Genomic DNA, 25,880 nt, shown 5'->3' on the forward strand with positions numbered 1-25,880 from the left:
AAAGTCAAAGCACCTCTAAAAAGACCTGATTGAGGTAGAGGGAAGTCTGGGATCTTATGCTGTGACTGCTGCTACTCTATTATTTACCCAACTAAGCGCCAAAGATTTGTGGATGAATAATTTGATCATAATCAAGGTAATTTAGAATAGAATATTTGATCCGTAAGGGGAATTTGCATATTTGTTGACAAGCTACTCCATTCAAGGTGTTGGCTGTTAGTAAATACAAATAAAACCATAAGCAAATTAAAATGTATTTAAAAAAAATATATAACTCTGATGTTGTAAGCAATGTACACCTAACAAAAAATGTATTATAAAATAACAAGCATGGACATGGAAATATATAAATGAGTAGAGAAAACTTAAAAGTAAAGACACTCAGAGTTTGGCATTGTAACGTTTGATGGCTAAAGGCAGGAAGGATTTCCTGCTGTGCTCCGTGGTGCATTTTGGAACAATGACATTTTATATATATATATATACTGTATATATAGGAGAGAGAGAGAGGTCTTTCAATCCAGTATATTTTGTACACACACATTTATATACACACAAAAAAAAATACACACACATATATAACATACAGCTCTGGAAAAAATTAAGAGACCACTGCACTGAACCATTAGGAATATTATGCAACGCTAACTCTATCCCTAGATTAAAGTGAGACATTGCAACTGTAGCAGAATTTGTGATTATTAAGTAATGATACTGATACAGATGATAATCAGATTAATGAACATAAATAAACAGCAGCTTTCCTACCAACAGACATCTATCTTAGTATTTAGGGCACAATAAGACATATTTTGTAACAATATTCTAAATATAATACCAGAGTTGTTGGTGGATTTATGCCTTTAAAATTAATAAATATTTGCAAGTAAACAAGCGAGTATAAATTACCTGAGAACATTAGGGGTGGTAATGACAGGAGGTCTGTTAGATTCCTGAGTATCTGATCGGATCCCCATATCCACGTGTGTCATCATTTTCCATGGATAATAAGAATCTACCACATTTGGATACCAGAAACCATTTCCGTGGTGCCAGAAGGAATAGTATGGGTATCTGTTAAATGAAGGGTTTTAATAAGGACATGAATGAAAAATTGATGCAGTTATATTGTTCAGTAAAATTAACAAAAAGTATAATTGAACAGATTTATAGAACACGTTATATTTACTTCAATTCCACAACCTTCTGTGATTTGGGAAAAATCTAATGGCTTTTATGTCTTCAGACTGATTCTGTTCCCTTTGGACCATAAAAGTTGATATGGACTGTGATCCCCATGAAACGGTGCTTCAGCACAGCTTAACGCAGTTCAGGTCTCTGGAGATCTGAACTGCATATCGCAGAGGTCATTCAGCCATTTGACTGAGGTGTGTTGAACCAGACACACATCTAAAGTTGCACGATACGGGGTGCTGTGGTGGCGCAAGGATACAGCGCCACCACATGGGGAGATCTCAGTACTCCACGCAGCCGTCTCAGGCTTGGGTCCCATCCTGATGACCGTTGCTGCATGTCTTCCCCCCTCTCTCATTGTCCACTTTCTTGTCTGACCACTCTCAAATAAGGCTCATTCAATAAACCCTTTAAAAAAGTTATAGACTGTACAGCAATGGAATGTTTTAGTATAAATAGAGCTTTCAAAATGTCAAAATTATTTTTCTACGTTTCCCTTCAGGGGTCACCACACCAAATCATCCGTCTCCATTTAGCCCTACACTCTGCATCTTCTACCCTCACACCAACTAACGTCATGTCCTCTGTCACCACATCCATAAATGTTATTTTTTGGTCTTCCTCTTCTACTACTCTCTCAATTATTTATTGATATTCTTAAAATGATTGACATGATGCCTGTAAGGTGGAATTTTTCACTAGTCAGAAGATCACAACAAAATTGTTCAATTGAGCAGGAGAAGGATAAATGTTTAAACTAATGAGGCTATTTTTGCAATATGTTTTATTTGAGGAATTCATCTGAAATCTCACCTCATTTCAAACGGAAGATTACTGGCCAGCTTCGTAGTTGTTTTCGTCTCATATTGTGTCCAAGTAAGACCATAAGAACCAGAAGTAACGAAGTTTACAGAGCGCTGTGTCCTAGTCCCACAGTCACCACTCAGGCAGGTTCCCTCATCAGATGAGTGGTAGTAGATATGAATAGTGTCTTTCTGTCGAAGCTCCACCTGGAAAAGGTTAACACAAACTCTGTAGCAAATAAAGCTCTGTACCGGAAAACGTTCACTGTAACCGAGATAGAAATATTCAGAGCTGCTAAAATTGATCTGTGCTGATATACTGGATTGTAAACAGTCTGTCTTTTTCAATGTTTGATACACATGAACATTATATACAATAGTTGAAAACATGAGTCGCTCAACCCTTGAATCATGAGGCCAATAAGCCTATTTTTAAAAACTGCACAGTGTTTTCTGTTGTAGTCCTGTACAGTATATTATTATTAATCTTATTTTATATATCATTAACACTTAAAGTAGTGTTTGTGTGAACCTATATATCTGTTGCTGCTGCTATAAATGAATTTCCCTTACAAGGGAAAATAAAGACTGTTTCTATTCTTTTCTACTCCAACAGTGATCGGATATTAATAGTAGTAACAATAAAATTATCCACAGAAAGGATGCTCTTTATAATAATTTTCTTATAATTATCAAATTTGTTTTAAATTCTTAATGTGACACATTTTCTACCTGGTCCTAAAAAGAGCAGTAGAAAGACACTCACGTCATAAGTCCCATCTGAATTTCTGCCTTTGGGAGTGAAGGTCACTGACCCACCAAAGGAAGAATAGACGCTCTGATACCACGCAGAGGCAGCAGTGACCATCAGCAGCAGATGCAGCAGTACAGTGATGGTAGCCATCCTGACCAGTGGTCCATCCTACAAAGGGCCTCTTCATTTTATACCCGGCAACAAGGACCATCATGCATCAGTTTTGGGAAACAGCAGAAATGCAGAAGAACTTGTTAGCCCTGCCTTTAATGTCCCAGTTAACCTGGAATAGCCATCCTTATAACTAAACCTGTTCAGTTGTCGAAACAGAAATTCCCATCATGGGATGGGGTTGAAGAGCTGAGTGGAAACGCCAATCTGCTTTAGAGATGTTAAAAATGATAACCCACCAAATTATAACCGTCGTGATTTGTGCGGTGGAGAGGTGGTGAGGCAAACGCAGAGGACCCAGGTTGTAGTGAATGATGGTTGTTTAACGATGAAATAATCCAAAAGTCTAGAAATCCAGGCAGCACAGATGAACTGACTTAACTAAGCTCAGAGCTGATAGCAACTGGAAACAACTGAACCGAAATGACTCGACAGCAGACAAGAAGCCAAACGAGACGAGGACCTGAGACAGAGACAGAGACACAGGTGACATTAAATACACAGAGGGTAATCAGGGAACGAGACACACCTGGAACAATCGAGGGGAGACAGGACAACATGGAGACACAGACACAGAAACCCAAAATAAACACAGGAAAAACTCAAATCTTCACAATAAAACATTTATAATGAAATGTTATATTCATTATAACATTGAATATGTTATAATATTCAATGTTATAACACTGAACATAATGTTCAATGAATCTTACACAAAGAACAGGGATTTCTTTGTTTAAGAAATTTAATCCCTTTAATGAATTAAAGGGAGTTTAACACATTTAACCCATATTTGCTAATGGAATTATAATAACAATAATATAACAAGAGTTGACAAATCATACTGTAACAATTTTTTTTCCCTTAAAAAGAAATAATGTCATAATGCAAGCAACAACTACAGACACTCAAACAGTTTTAACATTTATTTAACAGTAGAATGTGCTGGAGAGCTTGTGGAGGGGCGTCGATCTGCGACAGCAGGGGGGAACCGGGCCAGCGGAGGAGCTGCAAAGGGCGAACGGTTAAAGAGGGAAGTAATGAAGGGAATGACGGAGTAACCGGTTGGTGGCTTATGGCCAACAGTTGGTGTGGTTTGGTGGTTTCCAGATGGAGGAGTACCAGCAGGTGCTGGAGGGCGTGACGCACCCAGGTGCAAGGCCCAACGGAGCAGCGAGGATCAGATACTTCAGGTGAGTATGTCTCAGAGAGTGTTCAGCACGGGTTCACTGTAGAGGAAAGGACATATGAAAAGGAGTCAGAACAAGGACACTGGGAATACAGCACTGACCGCTAGACAGTACCACTGTAGAATCAGAACCATCTGGCACCTGCTTCCGGGAAGCCGCTCTTGTTTAAGGCAGATTGGTGGTGATGAGTCACAGCTGGATCCCATCAGCCTGCCACCCTGTGAAGGAGAAGAAAACCACTCCCCTGCAGAACCCAACAAATAACATACGTAGCTGATGTTTCACAATGACTGATTTATCAAAGTTTATTATCTTTAATATAAAATAATTAAGATTATATTAAAAGGAAATTATTTTTTTCTTTATATATTAAAATGACAAATGCATTGCATTAAATTATTGAGTTGTGTAAACATGTTCCTGAATACACTCCTGTAGGTGTGTGTGTGTGGGGGGGGGTGCGTGTGTGTGTGTGTGTGTGTAGGGGTGTGTGTGTGTGTGTGTTCATCAATGTCAGTATAAAGGAGATTTATCATAATCAGTTCTATCAAATGTAAACATTGTGCTGTTTATTCAGAAAAACCCCAAAACATATAAATATTGTAAGGTCCTAGGATTGACCTTTGGGGTACAGCACATTTGACCTCTGACCTCTTTGTTGAGAAGTTTCCAATTTAAACAAAGAAATCCCTGTTCTTTGTGTAAGATTCAAACCAGATGAGCACTGGACCGGAGAGTCCGACCCAACTCTCCAGTCGATTCAGTGAAATGTCAAGGAAAACTTCGTACATTGCAGAAATCCAAGAACCAAATGTTTCCTCTCTGAAATGTATTTCTTTAAATGCTAAATCTGTCTACTCAAATTAGAGTAGCAATAATAATAATATTGCTCAAGTTAAAGAAAAAAGGACAGTGAAGTAAATTTACTCTTATTAGCATTTTTCCAAAAAAGTTACTCAAGTAAATTAAACCAGTACTACTCACTTTTGAACATAGACAACAAAATTAGTATCCTGTACTTGTTTACAAGCTTAATGTGAAATATTGTCACTAGTCATCATGTATCTAACATTACTTGTATCCAACAGCATTACTCGACTCACTGGGTTAGTTTGGAGATAAAAACTGTCCAAGGTCTTTGCCTTTTGCAGGTTTGCTGCCATGATTCTAACACATCCTTCGCCTGATTCCCCCCGGACCCCCCAACGCCCGCTCATGCCACCGGGCCTGCCTTTGTTCAGTTCTTGATTCTTGCATTATGCTGTTTGCATGTTGTTCTCTTTGTGCCATAAACTGTAAGTGTTTTGCTTCATCATTGAGCAAATTTTACTTTACCTCTGCATCAGGGCTTCCCCCAATAATTTGCCAACCAAAGATCTCCTCACAGTCTTTTGTTTTTTAAATTTTGCCTTGAATAGCTGGACTTAAATCAAACATTGTACTTTTGTAGCCTTCAGAGTGAAACTATGCTACAGCAAGGAAATGTGTTTTCTCTTCTAACGAAGGCAAACAAATATGGAGGAAGTTCTTTGCTGTTCTTACTGGAAGCTGGGTGTGTCTGATGCTATCGTCATGTTTTATGACAGACACCACAGGTATGTGCTCCTCTACTGTGAAACCAGTTGATCAAGCTGTCAGGGATTATTTAGCAGAAGGAAAGATGAGGCTGAAAATGCATCTGCACACAACAAAGTTTAAGTTTGTTTTCTGGAAATGTGTTTTGTTCCTGCTTTGAACCCTAACCCTCCGGTATAAATACTACTATTTAAATCAGGGGTGGGCAACTCCAGGCCTGGAGGGCCTAAAAGTCTCCTGCAACTTTTAGATGTGTCTCTACTTCAACACACCTGAGTCAAATAATGAGGTCATTAACAGGACTTTGGAGAACCTGACTGCACTGAGGAGGAGATTCAGCTGTTGGATTCAAGCGTGTTGGACCAGGGAGACGTCTAAGAGTTGCAGGACACCGGCCCTCCAGGACCAGGATTCCCAACCCCTGGTTTAATTGAACATTCATAAAATAATTCAGTAAACAACCTGCACTCATTGTGTGGATGACACTGTAATTATTTTTATCCTAAAATGTTTACTTTCACTATCATAGTCCTGATTTGAACTATTGTTCTTTGATTTGATTTCACCGACATTAAGTGAACCAACTACATTTCTTCCTGAATGACCCACTTTCCTTCCAGTTATTAATAATGGGTTAGAAAGTTCATAACAAAAATGTATTGGTGTGTTGGCTTAGAAACAACTTAAAACCATATAGAAAGAGTGACAACAATGTATTTTTAAGAATGAAACTAGTTGATAATTGCCTCGAGAAATGGCTCAGTAATTATACCAAAAATCTCTGAACTTTGAGAAAATTTTAATTATATCAACACATTTTTATGTTGCATTCATTTATTGAAGAAGCTTGGAGTTTTGTGTGGTGTAGAATAAATACTAATAAATCAGAGCACGATAGCTGCAAAGAAGCTTAGCTTAAAAAGTATCAGATCTGGATTAGTCAGTCTCGGAGGTTGGCAGAGGTTAGTATGTAGATCTGGCTCCTCTTGATTGGTTGACGACGGCTCCACAGGCGAACAGGCAGCCGACGATGAAGACCAGTTCAGGCCCAAACTCAGGCCAGGGCCAGATGCTGAAATTTATAAAAACAGAGGAACATATGATAAATCACATTAAAACATAATTATTTTTGCACAAAATCATAAACGCCCTTTGCAGGTCAATTACGGTGCACACTTTCTTACCACATTAATTTTTTTACAGAAAATAACTGACATCTGTTAAAATAACAATGGAAAAAAAACCACTAAGTAACCTGAACAACACTGAGGATTATAACACCTGCATGCCCACCTTTAGTGCCAGAGGTCCCTGGGAAATGGAGTGGCTGTTAGTTTGAGAAGGAGCTTCCTTTGGTTGGTGCATCGCTGAGAACAGGGAACGGTGCACCAGGAACGGCGTTCTCACACAGGAGAACCGAGCAGGTGATGCAGACCTGCAGACACACGGAGAAGAAATGTGATTACTTTTCAATGAAGAATGCAAGTGCATTTAAAACTTGAATACATTTTATGTATTATCATTGAATAAAATGCATTAATTGATATAGCTCATGAGAAAGTTGATAATAATGAAAACATAAAAAAATTGGGTCCTAAAGGGTAATTACCAAATAAGCCATGCATTGAGTAACCATTAAAAAAAAGTTATGCCACTGATAAAAGGTTTGTTTGTGGAAAAAGAAGTTAAACTATGAGCAGGTAGAGATTTAGCCATGCAGAAGAGCCAAACCTTTAGTTTAGTTTTACGGCTGCAGGTTTGAGCTGCTGGACTCTCCACTCAGGGTGATCTAAACTAGAAATCTTTTTTCTCGGTACGGGTTTTCGATAATGGTGTAGCTGATGCGGGAGTTGGGGTTGTCGTAGGGAGTCGCCCTGCAGGCCTGGACGACGTGGCCTCCATCTGCATGAAGTCTGGAAATCTGTTTGAAATATTAAAATAATACAGGAATGGATATGATTTAATTTTTAATTTACACAGATGGCGGGCATTCAGTCAAAGCAAGAAAAGAAGAATTTATTATAAATATAAGCTTTTACATCCTGGAAAAACTTAGAGGCTTTCATAATGGGTGTTTGAATTAAAGTTAACTCAGTTTATTTATTTATTTATTTGTGATTTTAAATTGTAATAATTTTATCTCCACCTCTACTTTTTCCTTAATTCTTTATTTTTTTGCTCATGTTTATCCCTGTTTAATTTTTGTCTGTCTTGTATTTTTGTTTGTTTGTTTTCCTTGTTTTTATGTTAAGTAAAACATTTTTTGTTGCCTTTTGCATGAAGAGGCTTAAAGAAAAAAATTGTTTTACAGTATTCCATTTTCTGTTACGTTTGAAACAGAAAATGTTAAAATTAAATGTTATAGGGCCTTTAAACCTGACAAAAATATTCGCTTTAAGTGACGATGTGTGGCAATGAGCAGCTACACAGAAAGTACTCTGACCTCCAGCGCCCCCTGGTGTTGTGGCTGCAGATTGTCATGAATACATGAGTTTCTTTAGTTTTAACTGAATTTTAGGGAAACAGAACAATTAATTTGTTTTAGTTTTTAATACAAGGCTCACCTTTGCTTCTAGGCATTTAGAGAAAATATAAGTTCAAAACAGAAGTTTTTGTAGGTCAAATAAATAAGACCTTTGACTGAGTTGGTCGTCTGAATTTGATTTAAAAAATAACTAAACTTGTTTGGCTAAATTTTATGCTGCAGGAAATCCTGTTTATTTCCAGTTTAATGGCGCCGCATTTCATTTGTAAGGAAAGTTGCATGTGTTTAGTTTGCAGATTTGAGTTTGTTTGTTTGCACCCATGAAAGATTAACTAAATCTCTTATTTCTTATCGAACTGCTTTTGGTGGAGGCAGGCAGGGTGACAGCCTTACTGTTACCCTGTAGGGGGGAAACAGTAAGGCTTGAAATCACTGGAGGAAACTCGATGTAAGAGCTTCAGCGATGACAATTAACAGCAATAATTCAGGTTATTTATTGTCATAACAGAAAAAAATGGAGCTTCATTTTTTGGACTCATATTTCCAGAATATTTATTCATTGTTTTAATTAGAAAGATAAACCTTCTGCTAACAATCTACAAATTTTATTTACACACTAAATATTTGATTTATTTAGTTTGAAATAGGAATATTTAGTTCTAAGCTAACTGTTTAATTTAAAGCTAAATATCCTTTACAGCCTTTAATCTAAATATTTAGCTTAGTAATTACATATTTAGATTGAAACTGACATTTTGAATGAACAACATGGTGAAAATTAACCACCATTTTTTTTCTTTTATGACAGAAATTTTAACACCAAATTATTGCTGTTCATTTGTGATAGTTTAGCTTCACGGATGGAATCCCATACATCTTTTTGTTAGTAAATGAAAAATAAAAAGTTAAAAACAGCTTTTGATTTTTCATAAGTAAATGGACTGGATTTATGTAGTATTTTTGGGCAGTACTTTTCATCATACTTCCACTGAAGCCACATCCACACTTACAAATATAAATGTGTGTCATCTTAAAATACTTAGATTTTAAGATGACAATTTCAACAAAACCTGATCAGATATTGTCGCTCAGACTTTTTGAGTCGCTCGGTAGAATCTGTTCAGATCATCAGGTTGGATTCCTTCTCTCTCCAAACGTCCAAATAATCTCATGAAAGCCTCAATGTTGTCAGAATTACAATTCAACTGAATTAGAAACATGAAATAAGTGATAAACACTCCACACAGGCTCCCATAAGCTTTTTATTACATAACCAATGAATGTATACATAACACCCTTCTCCTTTTACTGTAGGAAAAATATTAATATTTGTCTCAATAACATGAACTCCCTTAAAATGCTGAATTTAGTTTCCCTAACCAGACAACCCTAATCAGGACATAAAAACCTTTGGAGGTGTTTATGAGAAAAGGACAGTAGCATGAAGGCATCCAGCTCAACGTGTTTCAGGTGCAGCATTGCTGCAGGTGAAGTGGAACCGGGTCCAAGATCCGATCAGATGGTTCTTCTCACGCTCAGCATCTGAAAACAGCTGATTCTTTCTCATCTGTCGACTTGTTGGATCATTTCTGCTGAAAAGAAAACCGTGACCTGGAAATCTGAAGCATTTTAGCTCAGAAGTTCCTCTAAAATATTGTTCGCAAAGCAAGATAAGGTTTGATTTGACTGATTAAAACTCCCAAATTATTATATCAGATTTAGATAACATATCATAATTCTGCCTGCATGACGAAAAGGAAACATGAATTAAAGGAGACACATTACTGAAACCTGATAGTCTCAAAAAACAAGCTTTTATTTTTGTTCTGAGGCTTCACAGATCTGAGTGATCAGCTTAAATCTGGAGTTTAGATTGAGTTGGAGCTAATCGGCCATTTTGGATAATGGCTGAAATACAGTTTGATTGTTTGGCTAAAATAAACTGGATCTGATCAGAAAACATGTTTTTATTTGATACAAATGAATTCTGGGCTGGTCTAAAAACGACAAGAAGCAAAATTAAATCCTTTTTATCCTGGTGAGGAATAAAATGTTAAATGCTGAGTGAAAAAAACATGAAATAAACAAACTTCTGATTGTTGCATCGACTGTCTTTTTGGATAGTAATGACCCAGTTACTGATAACTTACTGGGTAATATTTCTGTACTTAGAAACAAAATATGTTCATTGGCTCTAAAAAGTGGTTTGGATTGAAACTTTTCACTGTTTTTTGTAAAACCAGGTGAAAAAAAGAAAATAAGTGAGTTCTGATTCTGACCAAAACCGATCTCAGACCTGTGGTTTGGGTAAAAAAAGATGGTTTAGTTTGTCTCCTTTAATTCATCTGTTTTCCAGAGGCTGTCAGGGAGGCGTCGCGTTTATTTCTCAAACTCGTCTTCAATGAGAAAGTTGAGCTCTTCAGCTTTCCTCTTCCTGCTGAAGTAGCGGACCACCACGGCCAGCAGAACCAGCGACAGGACGAAGCCGCTGCCGAACACCACCGTGGTGATGCTGGAGGAAAACATCTCCCTGAGCCTCCAGGCTTCTCCGTCCGATCTGGTTTCTGGAACAACTCCTGGAGAATGTCAGGAAAATGGTCAGTTTTTACTCAAACAGGAAACCCGACCGTCGGGTCGCTCGGACTCTAACCTTCAGGAGCCGTGTCACTTTTCGGAGCTGCATCCATGTTCTTGTGCTCCGCATGTGAACTGGGACCAGCCGGCCCAACCACTTGCAGAGGACCCTGGGTAATGTAGTGCCCTGTGGTCTCCATGCTCAGGCCTCGTCTGCGCCGGCGGGGCGCCTCGCTCAGACATCCCTGCGCACATCGGGAAAAGGGATTCCCAGGCTCGCACAGGATGACGTTGCAGATGATGTAAACCTGAGGTGGAATGTGAAGAACGGGAAACAAAAACAAGGATTTCCTTTACTGTTGACCAAAGGACCTCTGGTGTTTGATCTGGAAGACGTTTGGTTGTCCTGTTGGTCCTCCCTGATGCCTCTCTCAGGAGGATCTAGAAATATCTTGATGTGATTCATAGTTTACATTTATAGTTTAATAGGATCAGAACCAAACATCTCCAGCAGCTACATGCCTCACAATAAAAGCTTTTTATTTATAACTTAATTGGTTCAAATCTTACCTAAAGAACAGAGACCTCTTTGTGTCAAAAGGAACGAGCAAAAGTCACATGTGGAGTACCACAAGGCTCAATCCGACAACCCCTCATATTCAGTATCTACAAGCTCTACGTTATGATGTCACCAGGTGACTCTGAACGGATCCGCCTGGGTGTAGTAAAAGACTCAAACCTGAACCTTCAGAGACACATAAAGACAGTTAAAAAGTCGGCCTTCTGTCGCCTGAAGAACATTTCCAGGAGTAAAAGGCTGAAGTCCCAGTAAGATCTGGAGAAACTCATCCTGCTGCAGCTCAGAGAACAGACTTTAAAACACTGTTATCAGTTTATAAACCACTGAACGGCTTAAAGATCTGCTATCAACCTTCCTGACCGCTCAGGTCTTCTGGTTCTGGTTCTGTTCTGTATCCAGAACCAGAACCAAACATGGAGAAACAGCATTCAGCTTCTATGTACCACAAATCTGGATCAAACTTCCAGAAAACTGAAAAACAGAAATCTAGAATAAAAACCCGCCCGTTTAGAGTTGCCTCTGATTCATAATAACTGGAACTCAGAACAACATATTTGACATGTTTTGATGGTTTTGATGACTGTCTGTTGTTTTTATGACGTTTGAACTGTCTTCACTAACTAATCCTTTCCACTCCAGTAAGCTTGTTTGGGATGAATGTCCAGCTAGCATGTAGAATCTCTTGAGGACGATAAGTTGGCGTCAGCTTTCAGACGTTTATCTGATTAATCACAGCGTGGATGGATTAAATTTGACAGGAATACCTTTGGGTCAAATAGGATTGTAGTAGACAGTGAGATGAAGGTTGAGTTGCTTGGCCACAGTGTCAAAAATGAAGTGACATTCACCACGTGACCTCATCACCCCCCATGATGCTCCCTCATCATGGAGGGTTTTCCATGAAGAGGATGGATTAATAAAGGAGAACAAAATTCCAGTGGCTAGATGGTATAAGTTTGGAAAGCTCTAGTTTTTCCTACCTGGTCATAATCTCCGTTGAATTTAAAGGCTTGTATCTCAAAGTTGAAGTTTGTCTGGTTTGACGGGTGGATCTTAAACGTCTCGTCTTTGACACACCTGGAAGACAACAGATGAAAAACGTTTCTCTGAGCGTCTTCAGCGAGTGTTTCTGAGCAGCAGGACTCACCCGTTCTGGATGAGGTTGTAGTAGATGGGGTTGTCAGGGTTGTTGTCCGGAGTTGCTTTGCACGACTCGACAAACAAGGTGACGTTTGGCAGCTCCGACACGGCCTGGATGCCCATGTAAATCATCTGCAGCATCTTGACCTGCACCGGGTAGGCGTCGGGCGGCACCCTGCTGGTGAAGTTGCCGTTCTGGAATATCTCAAAGCTGTAGCCGAAGCTGCCAAAGCTGGACTCGGTGAAGATGTAGTCGGCATCGTGGAGGTTGTAGAAGTTGGAGACGCTGATGGTTTTGGGAAACTCGCAGTAGAAGTCAACCTTGACGTTGTTCCTCCGGATGATGATCTCGTTGGACTGCACGATGGAGTGGATCTCGTTCTTCAAGACGATGTAGTCTCCTTTGTCCTGTTTTCAGGTGAAAGATCAGAGTGAAATAGTGAAGCGGCAGAGAGGAGTCGGGCCGAGGTCGTTCTGATTTATTCCACACCTCCAGCTTTGTGCCACAGGTGGTGAAGGACATGGTTCCCAGGATGTGGGTGCCGTTGCTGGTGAGCGTGCACGACGGGTCTCTGAGTGACAGAAACTCCTCACTGATGTCTGGCATGGAGGCTTTCTCCAAGGCCACCGTCATCTTGTTGGGCAAGCAGGTAACAGAGGCTCTGCCTGGAAATCACAGGAATAATATAATTATTAGGAATGTCACCATAAGCAATTAATCACATGATAAATTAAAATAAGCTCAATATTTTCCGTTTGCATGATTTATTGTGTTTCTCGTTCTACCAAAAACTAGATGATGAAAGTCTTCAGTTTGGTGCTTTGGTCTCAACTGATTCCTTTCATTGAAGGACCGTTCTGTTTCCAGAGCCTTCATAATTCATTTTATTTGTTGTTTCTGTTGTTTTGTTTAAATGTTTTTCAATTCCAGTGTTAAATGTTCACTAGAATTTAAATTGTATTAATCTTTAGAATGTGTTCTTGCATTATTTTTCCATTACACTTAGAAATGCTCTCCAAACAACAACACAAGAGTTCTGGTGGAACGTAGACAGAACTCTGAGCTGTTTGTGTTTTGCAGCAGAAACATTGAACATTGAGTATTTATTAGATGAAGTGTACAAACTGGATGCAGGAATGGAAACAACTGCTGGGAGGAAGGATCTGTGGTAACGCTGCTCTGTGCACCTCTGATGCAGCAACATGTCACTGATCAAGTTCACTTTAATTTAAGATAAAGTGTTTGGACATTTTTAAATACTAGATGATCTCCTGCATCATTGGAATATTGATTATATCATATTTTCTTTGCGTTCTGCTCTCTCAACTCACCACATTGGTGCTAACACTGTTAGCGCAGCTAAATATGTGTTTTACACAAATTCATTGTCAAAATAATAACAGTGTAAAACTTTGCAGCAAAACGTTTAAGCAGAAGGTAAAATAAGGATGACAGAAGAGATGTGATGAATAAACGTTTAATAAAAACGTTTATGAGAACATTTGGTTCATCATGGCGGATTTTCACCTCTTTACCACTTCCTGCTTGTGCTCTCTCTGAACTTCATTCATACATAGATAGATAGATAGATAGATAGATAGATAGATAGATAGATAGATAGATAGATAGATAGATAGATAGATAGATAGATAGATAGATAGATAGATAGATAGATAGATAGATCATCATATGATGGCTCCCTGCTATCCTGCTAGTTTATGTGTGTATGTTTTAGCCTTTCTCCCGTGTGTGTGGGGTTGTGTGTGTGTGTGCACGGGTGGGCATGTGTGTGTGTGTGTGTGTGTAGGCGTGGGCGTGTGTGTGCAATGTTTTATTATTAGGAACAAACCTTGCAGGACGGCGGAACGGCTCACCATAACAATGACACATCTCATCTCTGATTGGCTGTGGGATAAAAACAAAACAGGTTGGTGTCGTTATGAACCCAGTAAAATTAGATAACATCTAAATAACGTGCAAAAAATGAATTCTGCTTGGTGAGTTTGGACTTTTTGTTTGTTTCATTTTTAGATGCCAACGTTACAGCCATTGTTTTATAGCAGCTCCTCAGATTTCAGATCAACTTTGATCAAAATTATGACACTTTTTGTTTTATAAAACATTATGACTCGGCTGCAAACGGCCAACACTGATCAGCCTAAATCCAGTCACTGAATCAAATTTACTTTTTAGACACAGTCAAATTTTACCATTTAAATATCAGTTCAAGCTCCTGCTCTCTGTTTTTAATTTAATGCTTTATTTATTTATATTTGGAAATTATATTTTGAAAATTTGGCACCAAACCTTTTGGTTACAATTTCACATCTTATTGACCCTAATTTATTCTCTAACATTAATTTGTCTGCTGTCCAGTATTTGCATCATTTCCACAATAGACATGAGTGTTTAATTATTTTACAGTTTACTGCTCAGTACAGCAGCATATTGAATTATACTTTAATGTTTTCAACAATGACGTATTAGAGCCAATGCAGATGGAAAAAAGGAGTAAATCTTTGTCAAAAAAATTTTAATTTTGAGATTAATTTCAAACATTTTGTATAAAACTTCTAGGAAATTTCTGAATTTGAAAAGGCAAACATTTCCATGAAAAACTCTCAGATTTTCTAAAAAAATTACAATTTCTGAGTTTGAAAAATGAAAAATTTTCAGAAATCTCAAGTTTTTTATTCCTCCTTTTTTTCTATCTATAATGGTCCGAACACGCAGTTAGAAAAATTATAATCTTTTACAAAATATTCACTATTAATTAGTGTTAACTGTGATTTTTATGCATATCCAAAGGTGTTTAAGGAACTAATTAGATTAAAACTGAATTAAAAATGATAAAACTCTCATCCTAAACGTCGTTTTCTGTGTTGAACAGCAGCTGAAGAGAAAACCAGGACGTTTCTGTGGAATGAAATTACTCACGTTATTGCCGTCTCTGCGGTGAAACAAATCGGGACGAGTTTGTTGGCGTCGCTTTCCTTCGGGGTCCATCTCAGAGTGATCTCTGCTTTCCCGTCCGACCCGCTTCTGAACTCCTTGGTCACGTTTTGGGGGCCGCTGACCTGGAAGTCCTGAATCCTTCAGAGGAGTAAACAGGACAGGTGAGTAACAGCATGCAGAGCAGGACAGGTGTGTAACAGCATGCAGAGCAGGACAGGTGAGTAACAGCATGCAGAGCAGGACAGGTGTGTAACAGCATGCAGAGCAGGACAGGTGAGTAACAGCATGCAGAGCAGGACAGGTGAGTAACAGCATGCAGAGCAGGACAGGTGAGTAACAGCATGCAGAGCAGGACAGGTGTGTAACAGCATGTAGAGCAGGACAGGTGAGTAACAGCATGCAGAGCAGGACAGGTGAGTAACAGCATGCAAAGCAGGACAGGTGAGTAACAGCATGCAGAGCAGGACAGGTGAGTAACAGCATGCAGAGCAGGACAGGTGTGTAACAGCATGTAGAGCAGGACAGGTGAGTAACAGCATGCAGAGCAGGACAGGTGAGTAACAGCATGCAAAGCAGGACAGGTGAGTAACAGCATGCAGAGCAGGACAGGTGAGTAACAGCATGCAGAGCAGGACAGGTGAGTAACAGCATGCAAAGCAGGACAGGTGAGTAACAGCATGCAGAGCAGGACAGGTGTGTAACAGCAAGTAGAGCAGGACAGGTGAGTAACAGCATGGAGAGCAGGACAGGTGTGTAGCAGCATGGAGAGCAGGACAGGTGTGTAGCAGCATGGAGAGCAGGACAGGTGTGTAGCAGCATGGAGAGCAGGACAGGTGTGTAGCAGCATGGAGAGCAGGACAGGTGAGTAGCAGCATGTAGAGCAGGACAGGTGAGTAACAGCATGTAGAGCAGGACAGGTGAGTAACAGCATGTAGAGCAGGACAGGTGAGTAGCAGCATGTAGAGCAGGACAGGTGTGTAGCAGCATGGAGAGCAGGACAGGTGAGTAACAGCATGTAGAGCAGGACAGGTGAGTAGCAGCATGTAGAGCAGGACAGGTGTGTAGCAGCATGGAGAGCAGGACAGGTGAGTAACAGCATGGAGAGCAGGACAGGTGAGTAACAGCATGTAGAGCAGGACAGGTGAGTAACAGCATGGAGAGCAGGACAGGTGAGTAGCAGCATGTAGAGCAGGACAGGTGTGTAGCAGCATGTAGAGCAGGACAGGTGAGTAACAGCATGCAGAGCAGGACAGGTGTGTAGCAGCATGCAGGAATGTTGCCGGAAGCGGCGTCCGTACGGCGCGTTCTGAGCCTGGGCCTCGGCGTAGAGCTGCAGCGTCTGACCCACGCTGGCGTGGAGAACGTCTCCGTGCGACGGCGTCCGGGACAGGAACATGGGCAGGAGGTCACCGACCACGCAGCTCGATATCGGAGGAAGGACTGAATCAAAAACACAGAAAAGATTTAATCCAAAATGATAATTGAGTCAAAAACTAGAAAGCTAATTTCAAAAACCATTGAGCTGTTTGATGTTATAAATGTAAGAAATGATTTAGATCAAATACGATTATATCGCCTTCTCCAGTTTCTTCTGCTGTCATTTTTATTCAGCTTAAAGCCTTTCGTATAAAATTTTTCTTTTATTTATTTAGAAATATTTATAAATAAATAAAAAGATAATATAATATAGTATAATTATAATAATTTATATTTAATATAACCAGAGACTTTATTCAGCAAAGTGTATGTATTTATTTTATTTTATGTTCAAATGAATTGTCTTTAATCACTAGATAATTCATAAATACATTTAATAATGCATTTTGAGATATGAAAACAAAAAAAACTCTGGAATATTTGTGAGAAATCAGTGATGTGTCATTTTTTTCACAGCCTTTTTAAATGGTTTATTTGGCTAAATGAAACGGAGACATTTGTCCAGCGGGTGAATTGATGAGAGGAAACCTCACCGTCCACCACGAACTGCAGCGTCAGCGTGCAGAGCGGAGGCTGGCTGCTGCTGGAGGCCTCCCGGGTCGCCGTACTTCCGTCTGCGTAAGTCAGCGTCACGTTTTTGGTGGAGAAATCCTCCACCGTCAGTTCAAAGACGTGCTGGCCAAGTTGGAGCTCACCTGAGCCTCTCAGCGTACAGGTACTCTGAAAATGACACCTATAATCATCTGATGGTTCTATCTGTAAAACTCTTTATATGTATAAAATGCCGTGGAAAGGGCCAGGTTACCTCATCCAGAGTGAAGTTTGCTGGGGCGCCTGAAGCGAAGCGGCATCTCACCGCGTCATCTTCTGGATCATGAGCCAGAAGGCGGAGATGGGTGAAGCAGTTCTGAGAAACCCTGCAGGAACATTTTCATTTTCCCATCAGGTCAAAATCTGTACTTTTATGTCATATTTCACTAACAAGTCGTGTTAGATGAACACAGACGGTTTCCGGTACCGTAAGGAAGCCACCGTTGCGGTGCTGGGACAGTTGTTGATGCTGTAGGAGTCTGATCTGACTCCCAGGTCCAGCTGTGCGTGGCTCTCCCAGTTGGATTTGTGCTCCAGATTATTGTCCCAGCAGCAGCCGGAGTCTCTGAGAGTCAAAGCCAGGATGTGAAAACATCATCATCGTTCATCGTTTTAGATATACTGTATATTTTTAACGTTTTCATTTCTCCAAATAAAACCTGGAAAAATCCCAATTTTCTGCTCCAGTCACAGATAGTCACGTTACTACTGCCCCCTGGTGGCCAACATGGAGACAAACATTATTGTTTGTGTATTATGTATATTGGGCTAAAAAAGGTTGCATTACATGAAATGAGATTATTTATTTAATATATCATATAAAACACATCAATATTTTCTGTTTATTTGCATAAAGTCAATTCCCTAAAGTTACTAAAACATTGATTGTATTATTATGATTTTTAGTAGTTTTGATTATTGCATATTAGACACATTTACATGCACTGACTGCAGCATCCTCAGTGCACAAAGAAGCGTTATCACAGATCCTTCCCCCTCAGCAGCTGTCAGAACATCACTGCACTCAAAAAACTCAAGTCATTCAAATTTAAATTATTGCAAATATTCTGTGGTTTTTATGCACCATCTACATTAACATATCACATATGTTTTAATTCCTCTACTTAGTGACATAATTATTTTAAGCAGTGTATGCTGCCTTTGAAATAACTACACAGCTTTGTTTTCTAATCTTGTAAATTTGCCCATACAGTCTCTTATTCCTATTTTTCTGTTTTCATATTTATACCGTTGAATAAATTCACATCCTTCCATCTGCCTGTTACTTTGCTGCTCAGTTAAAAAGTAAAGGATATTTCTATCCTATTTAATTTCTACTGTCTTATACATATTTTTATATTAACCTGGAGTTTAAGTAAAATGATGGAGAATTAGACTAAGAAAAAAATAAATAATTATGAGAATAAAGCAAAATAATATGAGAGCTAAGTTGTGATGATATAAGAATAAATTTATAATATTACCAGAATAAAGTCACAATATTAGGAAAATGAAATAGTACCTTTATGATAACGTGAAAAATAAAACATTAAAAGAGGAATGTTAAGCTTCTTCTGAAGTTAAACACTGAATCTTTTAATACATTTTAACAACTTTATCACCACAACTTAAAAAGAAAATCTCTTTTGGCCTTAATACGTAGCAGGAAAATGTTCTTTAACTTGAACAGTTTAATGTATGGTCAAGCTGAACGTAATAATTTACATTATACTAATAATGTAAACCATCTCCTACTAATACCAGTAATAATAACTTAGTCTTCTGAGAACAAAATGTTCCGCAGAAGTTTTCAAAAGAAAGATTTGCATGACCTGCAAGCTTTCTGGTAAATCATAAATATGAGGAAGCATCAGCTATTATTATTCTCTGCCTTTGTTCTGCCAAAGCTGTCAGCCAGACAAAGACATTCAGGTGTTGATGTGACTCAGAGTTGAATGGAAACTCGGAGAGGGGTAACAATCCACCGCATCTCTCAGGGAGTGGCAACTTTAAACTCTTTGCTTTCTTCGAAATAGAAAGTACTCCTGGATCAGGGCTTCTTCGTGTTTTCGTCTCTCTTTTCTTAAACCTCCAGTGGGTCAAAGAAGATGGACGCTCTGCTGAGCCTGGTTCTGGTTCTGCTGGAGGTTTCTTCTTGTTAATGAGGAGTTTACCTTTCCACTGCCGCCACATGCATCCTCAGGATGAGGGATTGCTGCTAAATCAGCAGCTTGATGCAACAGAATGAAACCGATTTGAATAATAAACTGGACCTGATGTTTCCTAACGATGATCATATCAGATTAACCAGAATCTGGAATAAAACTGAATGTAATCAAACTCACTCAGATTATAGGATACAGTTTGGATGTAGAGAGAAAACTCTTCCAACTCGGCCTTTAAGATGTCCTGTATTAAGTATTTAACATTTATTTTAATTTCATAACTGGTTGCATTGAGAGCTTAGCAGAAATATTCTCCATCTCCCCAATTCAGATTTACATTTTCTCTCGATATTAAGTTATTTTTGAAGCAGAATTGTAAATGTTTTGGTTATTATCAGGATTGCATTGTGTATTAATGACGCCTTATAAATAAATTTGCATTCCTCCTGCAATCTGAACGCTGCCCACGCTGCAAACAGTTTACAGAAAATAAAAGTCTTATGTTAATAAAAGCCTCTCCTTGTTCTGCCACCTTATCGTGGTGGAGGGTTTGAGGGCCCCAATGATCCTAGGAGCTATGCTGTCTGGGGCTTCATGCCCCTGGTAGGGTCACCCAAGGCAGACAGGTCCTAGGTGAGGGACCAGACAAAGCGCAGCCCGAAGACCCCAATGATGAGAAAAAACATTGGACTTGGCGTTCCCTCGCCCGGACGCAGGTCACCGGGGCCCCACTCTGGAGCCAGGCCTGGAGGGGGGGCACGATGGCGAGCGCCTGGTGGCCGGGCTTTTACCCATGGAGCCCGGCTGGGCTCAGCCCGAAGAGGAAACATGGGCCCATCCTCCCATGGGCCCACCACCCGTGAGAGGGGCCAAAGGGGTCGGGTGCAGTGTGTGATGGGTGGCGGCCGAGGGAGGGGACCCTGGCGGTCCGATCCTCGGTTGCAGAAGCTCTTGGGACGTGGAATGTCACCTCTCTGGTGGGGAAGGAGCTGGAGCTAGTGCGTGAGGTCGAGAGGTTCTGGCTAGAAATAGTCGGTCTCACCTCGACGCATGGCTCTGGTTCTGGAACCAGTCTCCTTGAGAGGGGCTGGACATACTTCCACTCTGGAGCTGCCCAAGGTGAGAGACGTCGGGCAGGAGTGGGCATACTTGTTGCTCCCCATCTCAGCTCCTGTACGTTGGGGTTTACCCTGGTGAACGAGAGGGTAGCCTGTCTTGGACACTCGGGTGAAGAGAGGTGCGGCGCTGTCCACTGACCACTACCGGGTTATGAGCTGGCTCCGGTGGTGGGGGAGGAAATAGGTCAGACCTGGCGGCCCAAACGTGCTGTGAGGGTCTGCTGGGAACGTCTGGCGGAAATTCCCTGTGAGACAGAGCTTTAACTCCCATCTCCAGCAGAACTTTGAACACATTCTTGGGGAAATGGGGAACATGGAGTCTGAGTGGACCGTGTTCCGCGCCTCGATTGTCGAGGCAGCTTGTCGGAGCTGTGGCCGCAAGGTTGTCGGTGCCTGCCGGGGCGGCAACCCTCGAACCTGTTGGTGGACACCTTCGGTGAGGGATGCCGTCAGGCTGAAGAAGGAGTCCTATTGGGCCTTTATGGCCTATGGGACTCCAGAAGCAGCTGATGGGTACCGGCGGGTGAAACGGTTCCTTAAGGCTCTGGATGTTGTAGGATTGTGTTGGCTGATGCGGCTCTGCAATATTGCATGGACATCGGGGGCAGTTCCCCTGGATTGGCAGACTGGGGTGGTTAGGTTAGGTTAGGTTAAACTTTATTAATCCCATAGGGAAATTGAGGTTATCTGGTGGTCCCCCTGTTCAAAAAGGGGGAGCGGAGGGTGTGCTCCAATTATAGCTGGGTCACACTCTTAAGCCTCCCTGGCAAGGTCTATTCAGGGGTCCTGGAGAGGAGGGTCCGTCGGATAGTTGAACCTTAGAGATAGGGTGAGAAGCTCAGTCATCCGGGAGGGACTCAGAGTAGAACCACTGCTCCTGAATGTTTCTTTCTTTGGGGCGTGCTGTGGTGGCGCAGGGGGTTAGCACGCCCCACATTTGGAGGCCTTAGACCTGCGAACGTCGCGGGTTTGACTCCCGGTCCCGACGACCTTTGCCGCATGTCCTCCTTCAAAAATGGCGCCGGCTCAGCTGGCTGCCTGCAGACGCAGCTACTGTCGTGTGTGTGTTAATCTGTGTATAAAAAAAAAAATTCTTGCTGTAACTGCGAAATAATTTCCCTGCTGGGATGAATAAAGTAACTCTTCTTCTTCTTCTTCTTCTTCTTCACGTCGAGAGGAGCCAGTTGAGGAGGCTCAGGCGTCTGGTCAGGAGGCCTCCTGGACGCCTCCCTGGTGAGGAGTTCATGTCCCACCAGGAGGAGGGGAAAACCCAGGACACGCTGGAGGGACGATGTCTCTTGGCTGGCCTGGGAACGCCTTGGGATTCCCCCGGAGGAGCTGGAACAAGTGGCTGGGGAGGGAAGTCTGGGCCTCCCTTCTGAAGCTGCTACCCCCACGGCCCGACACCGGATAAGTGGATGGGGTCGGGATGGATGGATGGATGGATGGATGTTAAAAAAAAGACTGGACCTCATCTGGACCCCAACATTTCACACAGCAGCTACTGCAGCTGCACCACGATTATCAGGCAACTTTATTTTGATTGAGTTTGGCTAAGAAAATCAGACTCTACATTAACCTAGAGCAAAGTTGCAACATTTTCTACATCTAATGAACTCAAACTACCAGCAAAGTTCTGAAACAAATTCTGTTCTTCGCCAGCAATAAAGGCACACTCCAACACTTCAGTTAATTTCCTGATATTTATATACAGTGAACCCTCATTTTTCGCGGGGGTTGGGTTCCAAAAAGAACCCTTGATCGGCGAAATCTGTGAAGTAGTTACCTTTATTTTTTTACAATTATTATACAGCATTATTAAATACTCTACATTGAAACCAAAGAATAAAGCTTGTTTTCAGGCCTAAGCATTTTTTAAACAAATATAACGCTTTCTTACAAATAATTACAGTAAAATAATCATTTTAATCATCAATACGAAGAACAGTAGGACAAATTGTGACTCGTGTTTCACTGATCCTCTGACTGAGACGCTGCGGCCTGACTCCGCTCTCTGGTGGCTTTTTCTCCTGAGGTGCAGGTGAGTTTTTTCGAGAGAAGAACGTCGTTATCGGTAGTTGTTGTCGCTCTTTTTTCTTCTGGGCAAAAATATTTGCCAAAATTTGCCAAGCTGTATATTTAAATAACGTAACGTTATTGGCACACAGGTAGAGAAGAAGTGCGGAGACTGTTTAGCCAATCAGGACGCAGAACATAATGCACTGTGAAAAAAAACTACACAAAAAATCTACGAAGCAGCGAGACCATGAAAGGTGAACCTCGTTATAGCGAGGGTTCACTGCATATCTATATCTTATTCAAAGTTTTGTTATTCTATTCTGTTATTAATGTGACAGATTATTTTGTAAAAATATTTAAGGTAACAAAGAAGTTGTTTAAAGTTCCCAGTGTTTCCAGTTTTCCCATTTTGTTTCGTAGCTATGAAAAAAGAGCAAATAAAAGAAACTAAATGTCATCAGAAACTCATATTCAGTTATGAAAGCAGCAGAATTAACAGATAAGATTATAAACCTGTCTTTTGGGACATCAAGAAGCTGTAAAATGTAAATAATAATAAATCTGATGTGGATTAAAAATATATTATAGACACTTTAATTCATTTAAACATTTATTTATCTACTGATGTTGGATCAGCCAATTATATTTTCTGAATTTTCACTTTCAATGCAGAGCATACAAAATAGTCAGGCTGTGCATTTCTACTGTCTTTTTTATTTCATTTTGTTTATTGTATTTTATTTTTAAGTCACTGCAGCAGCCGCCCCTCAGCAGTTGGTGCCCTGGGCAACAGCCGGTATGTCGGCTAACCTGCTGTCACCGATTTCTGCAGGAAACCGAAACATGCAGAACACCGAAGACTATAAACCTGGATCAGAGAACTGGCCAGTCCTGGTTCTGGTTGGTCAGTTTTTGTTCCAGTTGGTCAGTCCTGGTTCTGGTCGGTCAGTCCTGGTTCTGGTTGGTCAGTTTTTGTTCCAGTTGGTCAGTCCTGGTTCTGGTCGGTCAGTCCTGGTTCTGGTTGGTCAGTTTTTGTTCCAGTTGGTCAGTCCTGGTTCTGGTCGGTCAGTCCTGGTTCTGGTTGGTCAGTTTTTGTTCCAGTTGGTCAGTCCTGGTTCTGGTCGGTCAGTCCTGGTTCTGGTTGGTCAGTCCTGGTTCTGGTCGGTCAGTTTTTGTTCCAGTTGGTCAGTCCTAGTTTTGGCTGGTCAGTTCTGGTTCTGGTCAGTCAGTCCTGGTTCTGGTTGGTCAGTTTTTGTTCCAGTTTGTCAGTCCTGGTTCTGGTTGGTCAGTCCTGGTTCTGGTCGGTCAGTTTTTTTCCAGTTGGTCAGTCCTGGTTCTGGTTGGTCAGTCCCGGTTCTGGTTGGCCAGTTCTGGTTCTGGTTGGTGAGATCTTGACTCACCTCAGGATGAAACTCGTCCCATTGGGCTGGAAGGTTGCTGTTGTGTGTTCTTCAACCTGGCACCATCTGCCCAAAGAGTCCTGGTCCGTTTGGACCACAGCTGACCGGTCCAGGTCCGTACACACCCCACCATCACAGAGCAGAGTGGACTGGTTCTGACAGCTGTTTCTGCCGTTTTGTCGGTGGTAGAAAGTCACCTGCAGGGTTTGAAAACATAAACTAAACATCCAGGTGTTTCTGGAAAACTTGAAACTCGTCTCCAGATTTCTTTCTTAGGACTTTTGTTGCATTTTCACTCAGTTTTATCCCAATAAATTAGATATTTAGGTTGTTTGTTACCAGTCTATTCAGATAAATCTATGAAAATATGAAAATGTCAGACATCCAGAAAATGTGATTTATTTTCTGGGTCCTGGCTCAGGTCTTTTCCGGGTTTGCCCTTTTTAAGCATCATCAGTCAAAATAGGTCAGACTAAACGGGTTCAGCTGAGGAACAATGAGGTTTAGGAACTGAAAGTGAATGAAGAAACAACAAGTCCAGAGAAAATGTTTGGAAAACCTTCAGAAAACTGATAAGTGTAAAAGATTATCAGAATGAAAGTGAAGAGAAACCGGAGTTTGATCACGACTACAATCATAATATTTACTTTAGATTTACATCAGAGGTTGTAAAAGACAAATTATTTGACCTGGAAGTAACTTCAGTAGTAGTTTTTCTTCAGTTTAGGTTTTATCTCGACAGGTTGAATAAGATTCAAAGACATTTTCTTGACATAAGTCATTAGATGCTTTGACAGCAGGTATGGGTGACACGCAGGTGTTCAGCTTGCCAAAAATCACTCCCTTTGTTTATTTCCGTTTCTTTACCTGACGTGGCCGTTTCGTTTCTCGGGTTAGGAAACAGAATGTAGTATCTCCAACAAACTCAAACTTCAATTGTGACACTAAATTTTTTATGATTTGTTTTAGTCCTGGCTAATGAAGCTTCAGGATTTATTCCTGCCTTCAGTTTGATAGAACATTCAGAATCTGAACCAGCTCTGTGTTTAGTGATGTTCTGTACCTTGTAAGTCCCATCTGCGTTGCTCTGCAGCGGCGCCAGGCTGATGCTGTCTCCATAAAAGCTGCTCGCTGTGCTCATCCCCAGCAGGGCCACCAGCAGCAGCGCAGTTGCTCCTGCCTCCATGATGCCTCTCCGGTCGGATCTGTTGGTGCCAGAGCCCAGCCCGAGACTTTCAGCGCCGCAGACGCAGGAGGCAGGAGGCGGTTCCCTCCGAGTTCATCCAACAGGTCTGACTGGATCTGAGCTCACTTCAAACCTTTGAAGTGTCACTGACGTGACAAAACATTTTACAGCTGGGAGATGTAATTAACTGAGCCTAAAGTTTCACTCTGCAGGTCCATGGGAAAAATATTCACTCTTTTCTGCTTTCTTTCATGATTCACACCTGTTTAAAGTCATTTGGGAGAATTTCAATGCCCAGACTTTGACTAGGCCACTCAGATGGAGCCTTACTAGTGTGTTCTGGACCAACAAAGTTTAATGTTAAGGTCACAAACTGGAACATTCACCATGGCTTAGGGCATGCTGTGCTGCTGTTTGAAAACTTTTAGCCTACTTCATGTTGTCAGGCTGGTTCTGTTTCATTTATTTATTGACTCTATAGATCCGGCAGTAATCAGGCCAGAGTGTGATCAGTGAAATAAACATAAAGAAACAGCTTTCAG

At 40.9% G+C, this 25,880-nt stretch overlaps 1 protein-coding gene and 1 long non-coding RNA gene across 2 annotated transcripts; both read right to left on the reverse strand.

The window, feature by feature from the left end:
* Nucleotides 1-3,775: 3,775 nt before the first annotated feature.
* Nucleotides 3,776-7,561, reverse strand: LOC116718257 (uncharacterized). The gene is made up of 4 exons (XR_004338906.1): nt 7,419-7,561; nt 6,981-7,122; nt 4,254-4,356; nt 3,776-4,151 (listed from the first exon to the last, which is right to left on the reverse strand). It is a non-coding gene; the product is annotated as an uncharacterized LOC116718257 (long non-coding RNA).
* A 1,855-nt stretch (nt 7,562-9,416) lies between these two features.
* On the reverse strand, nt 9,417-25,387 carry LOC116718837 (uncharacterized). The gene is made up of 13 exons (XM_032561082.1): nt 25,216-25,387; nt 24,153-24,349; nt 17,878-18,015; nt 17,665-17,776; nt 17,393-17,579; nt 16,721-16,862; nt 15,405-15,560; nt 14,317-14,372; nt 12,957-13,132; nt 12,474-12,874; nt 12,307-12,403; nt 10,823-11,054; nt 9,417-10,748 (listed from the first exon to the last, which is right to left on the reverse strand). Exons 1-13 carry the CDS (start codon nt 25,336-25,338, stop codon nt 10,552-10,554), a joined length of 2,214 nt encoding a protein of 737 aa, XP_032416973.1. The 5' UTR covers nt 25,339-25,387; the 3' UTR covers nt 9,417-10,551.
* Nucleotides 25,388-25,880: the final 493 nt, after the last annotated feature.

This window comes from Xiphophorus hellerii, chromosome 4 (assembly GCF_003331165.1).
Source record: "Xiphophorus hellerii strain 12219 chromosome 4, Xiphophorus_hellerii-4.1, whole genome shotgun sequence".
Taxonomy (NCBI): domain Eukaryota; kingdom Metazoa; phylum Chordata; class Actinopteri; order Cyprinodontiformes; family Poeciliidae; genus Xiphophorus; species Xiphophorus hellerii.

Coding starts and splice junctions, on each gene's coding strand:
- LOC116718837 (XM_032561082.1), bottom strand. CDS start 25,338: ATGGAGGCAGGAGCAACTGCGCTGCTGCTGGTGGCCCTGCTGGGGATG. Junction 24,350..25,215: donor ACGCAGATGGGACTTACAAG/GTACAGAACATC, acceptor CAAACCCTGCAG/GTGACTTTCTACCACCGACA. Junction 12,875..12,956: donor CCTGTGGCACAAAGCTGGAG/GTGTGGAATAAA, acceptor ACCTGAAAACAG/GACAAAGGAGACTACATCGT.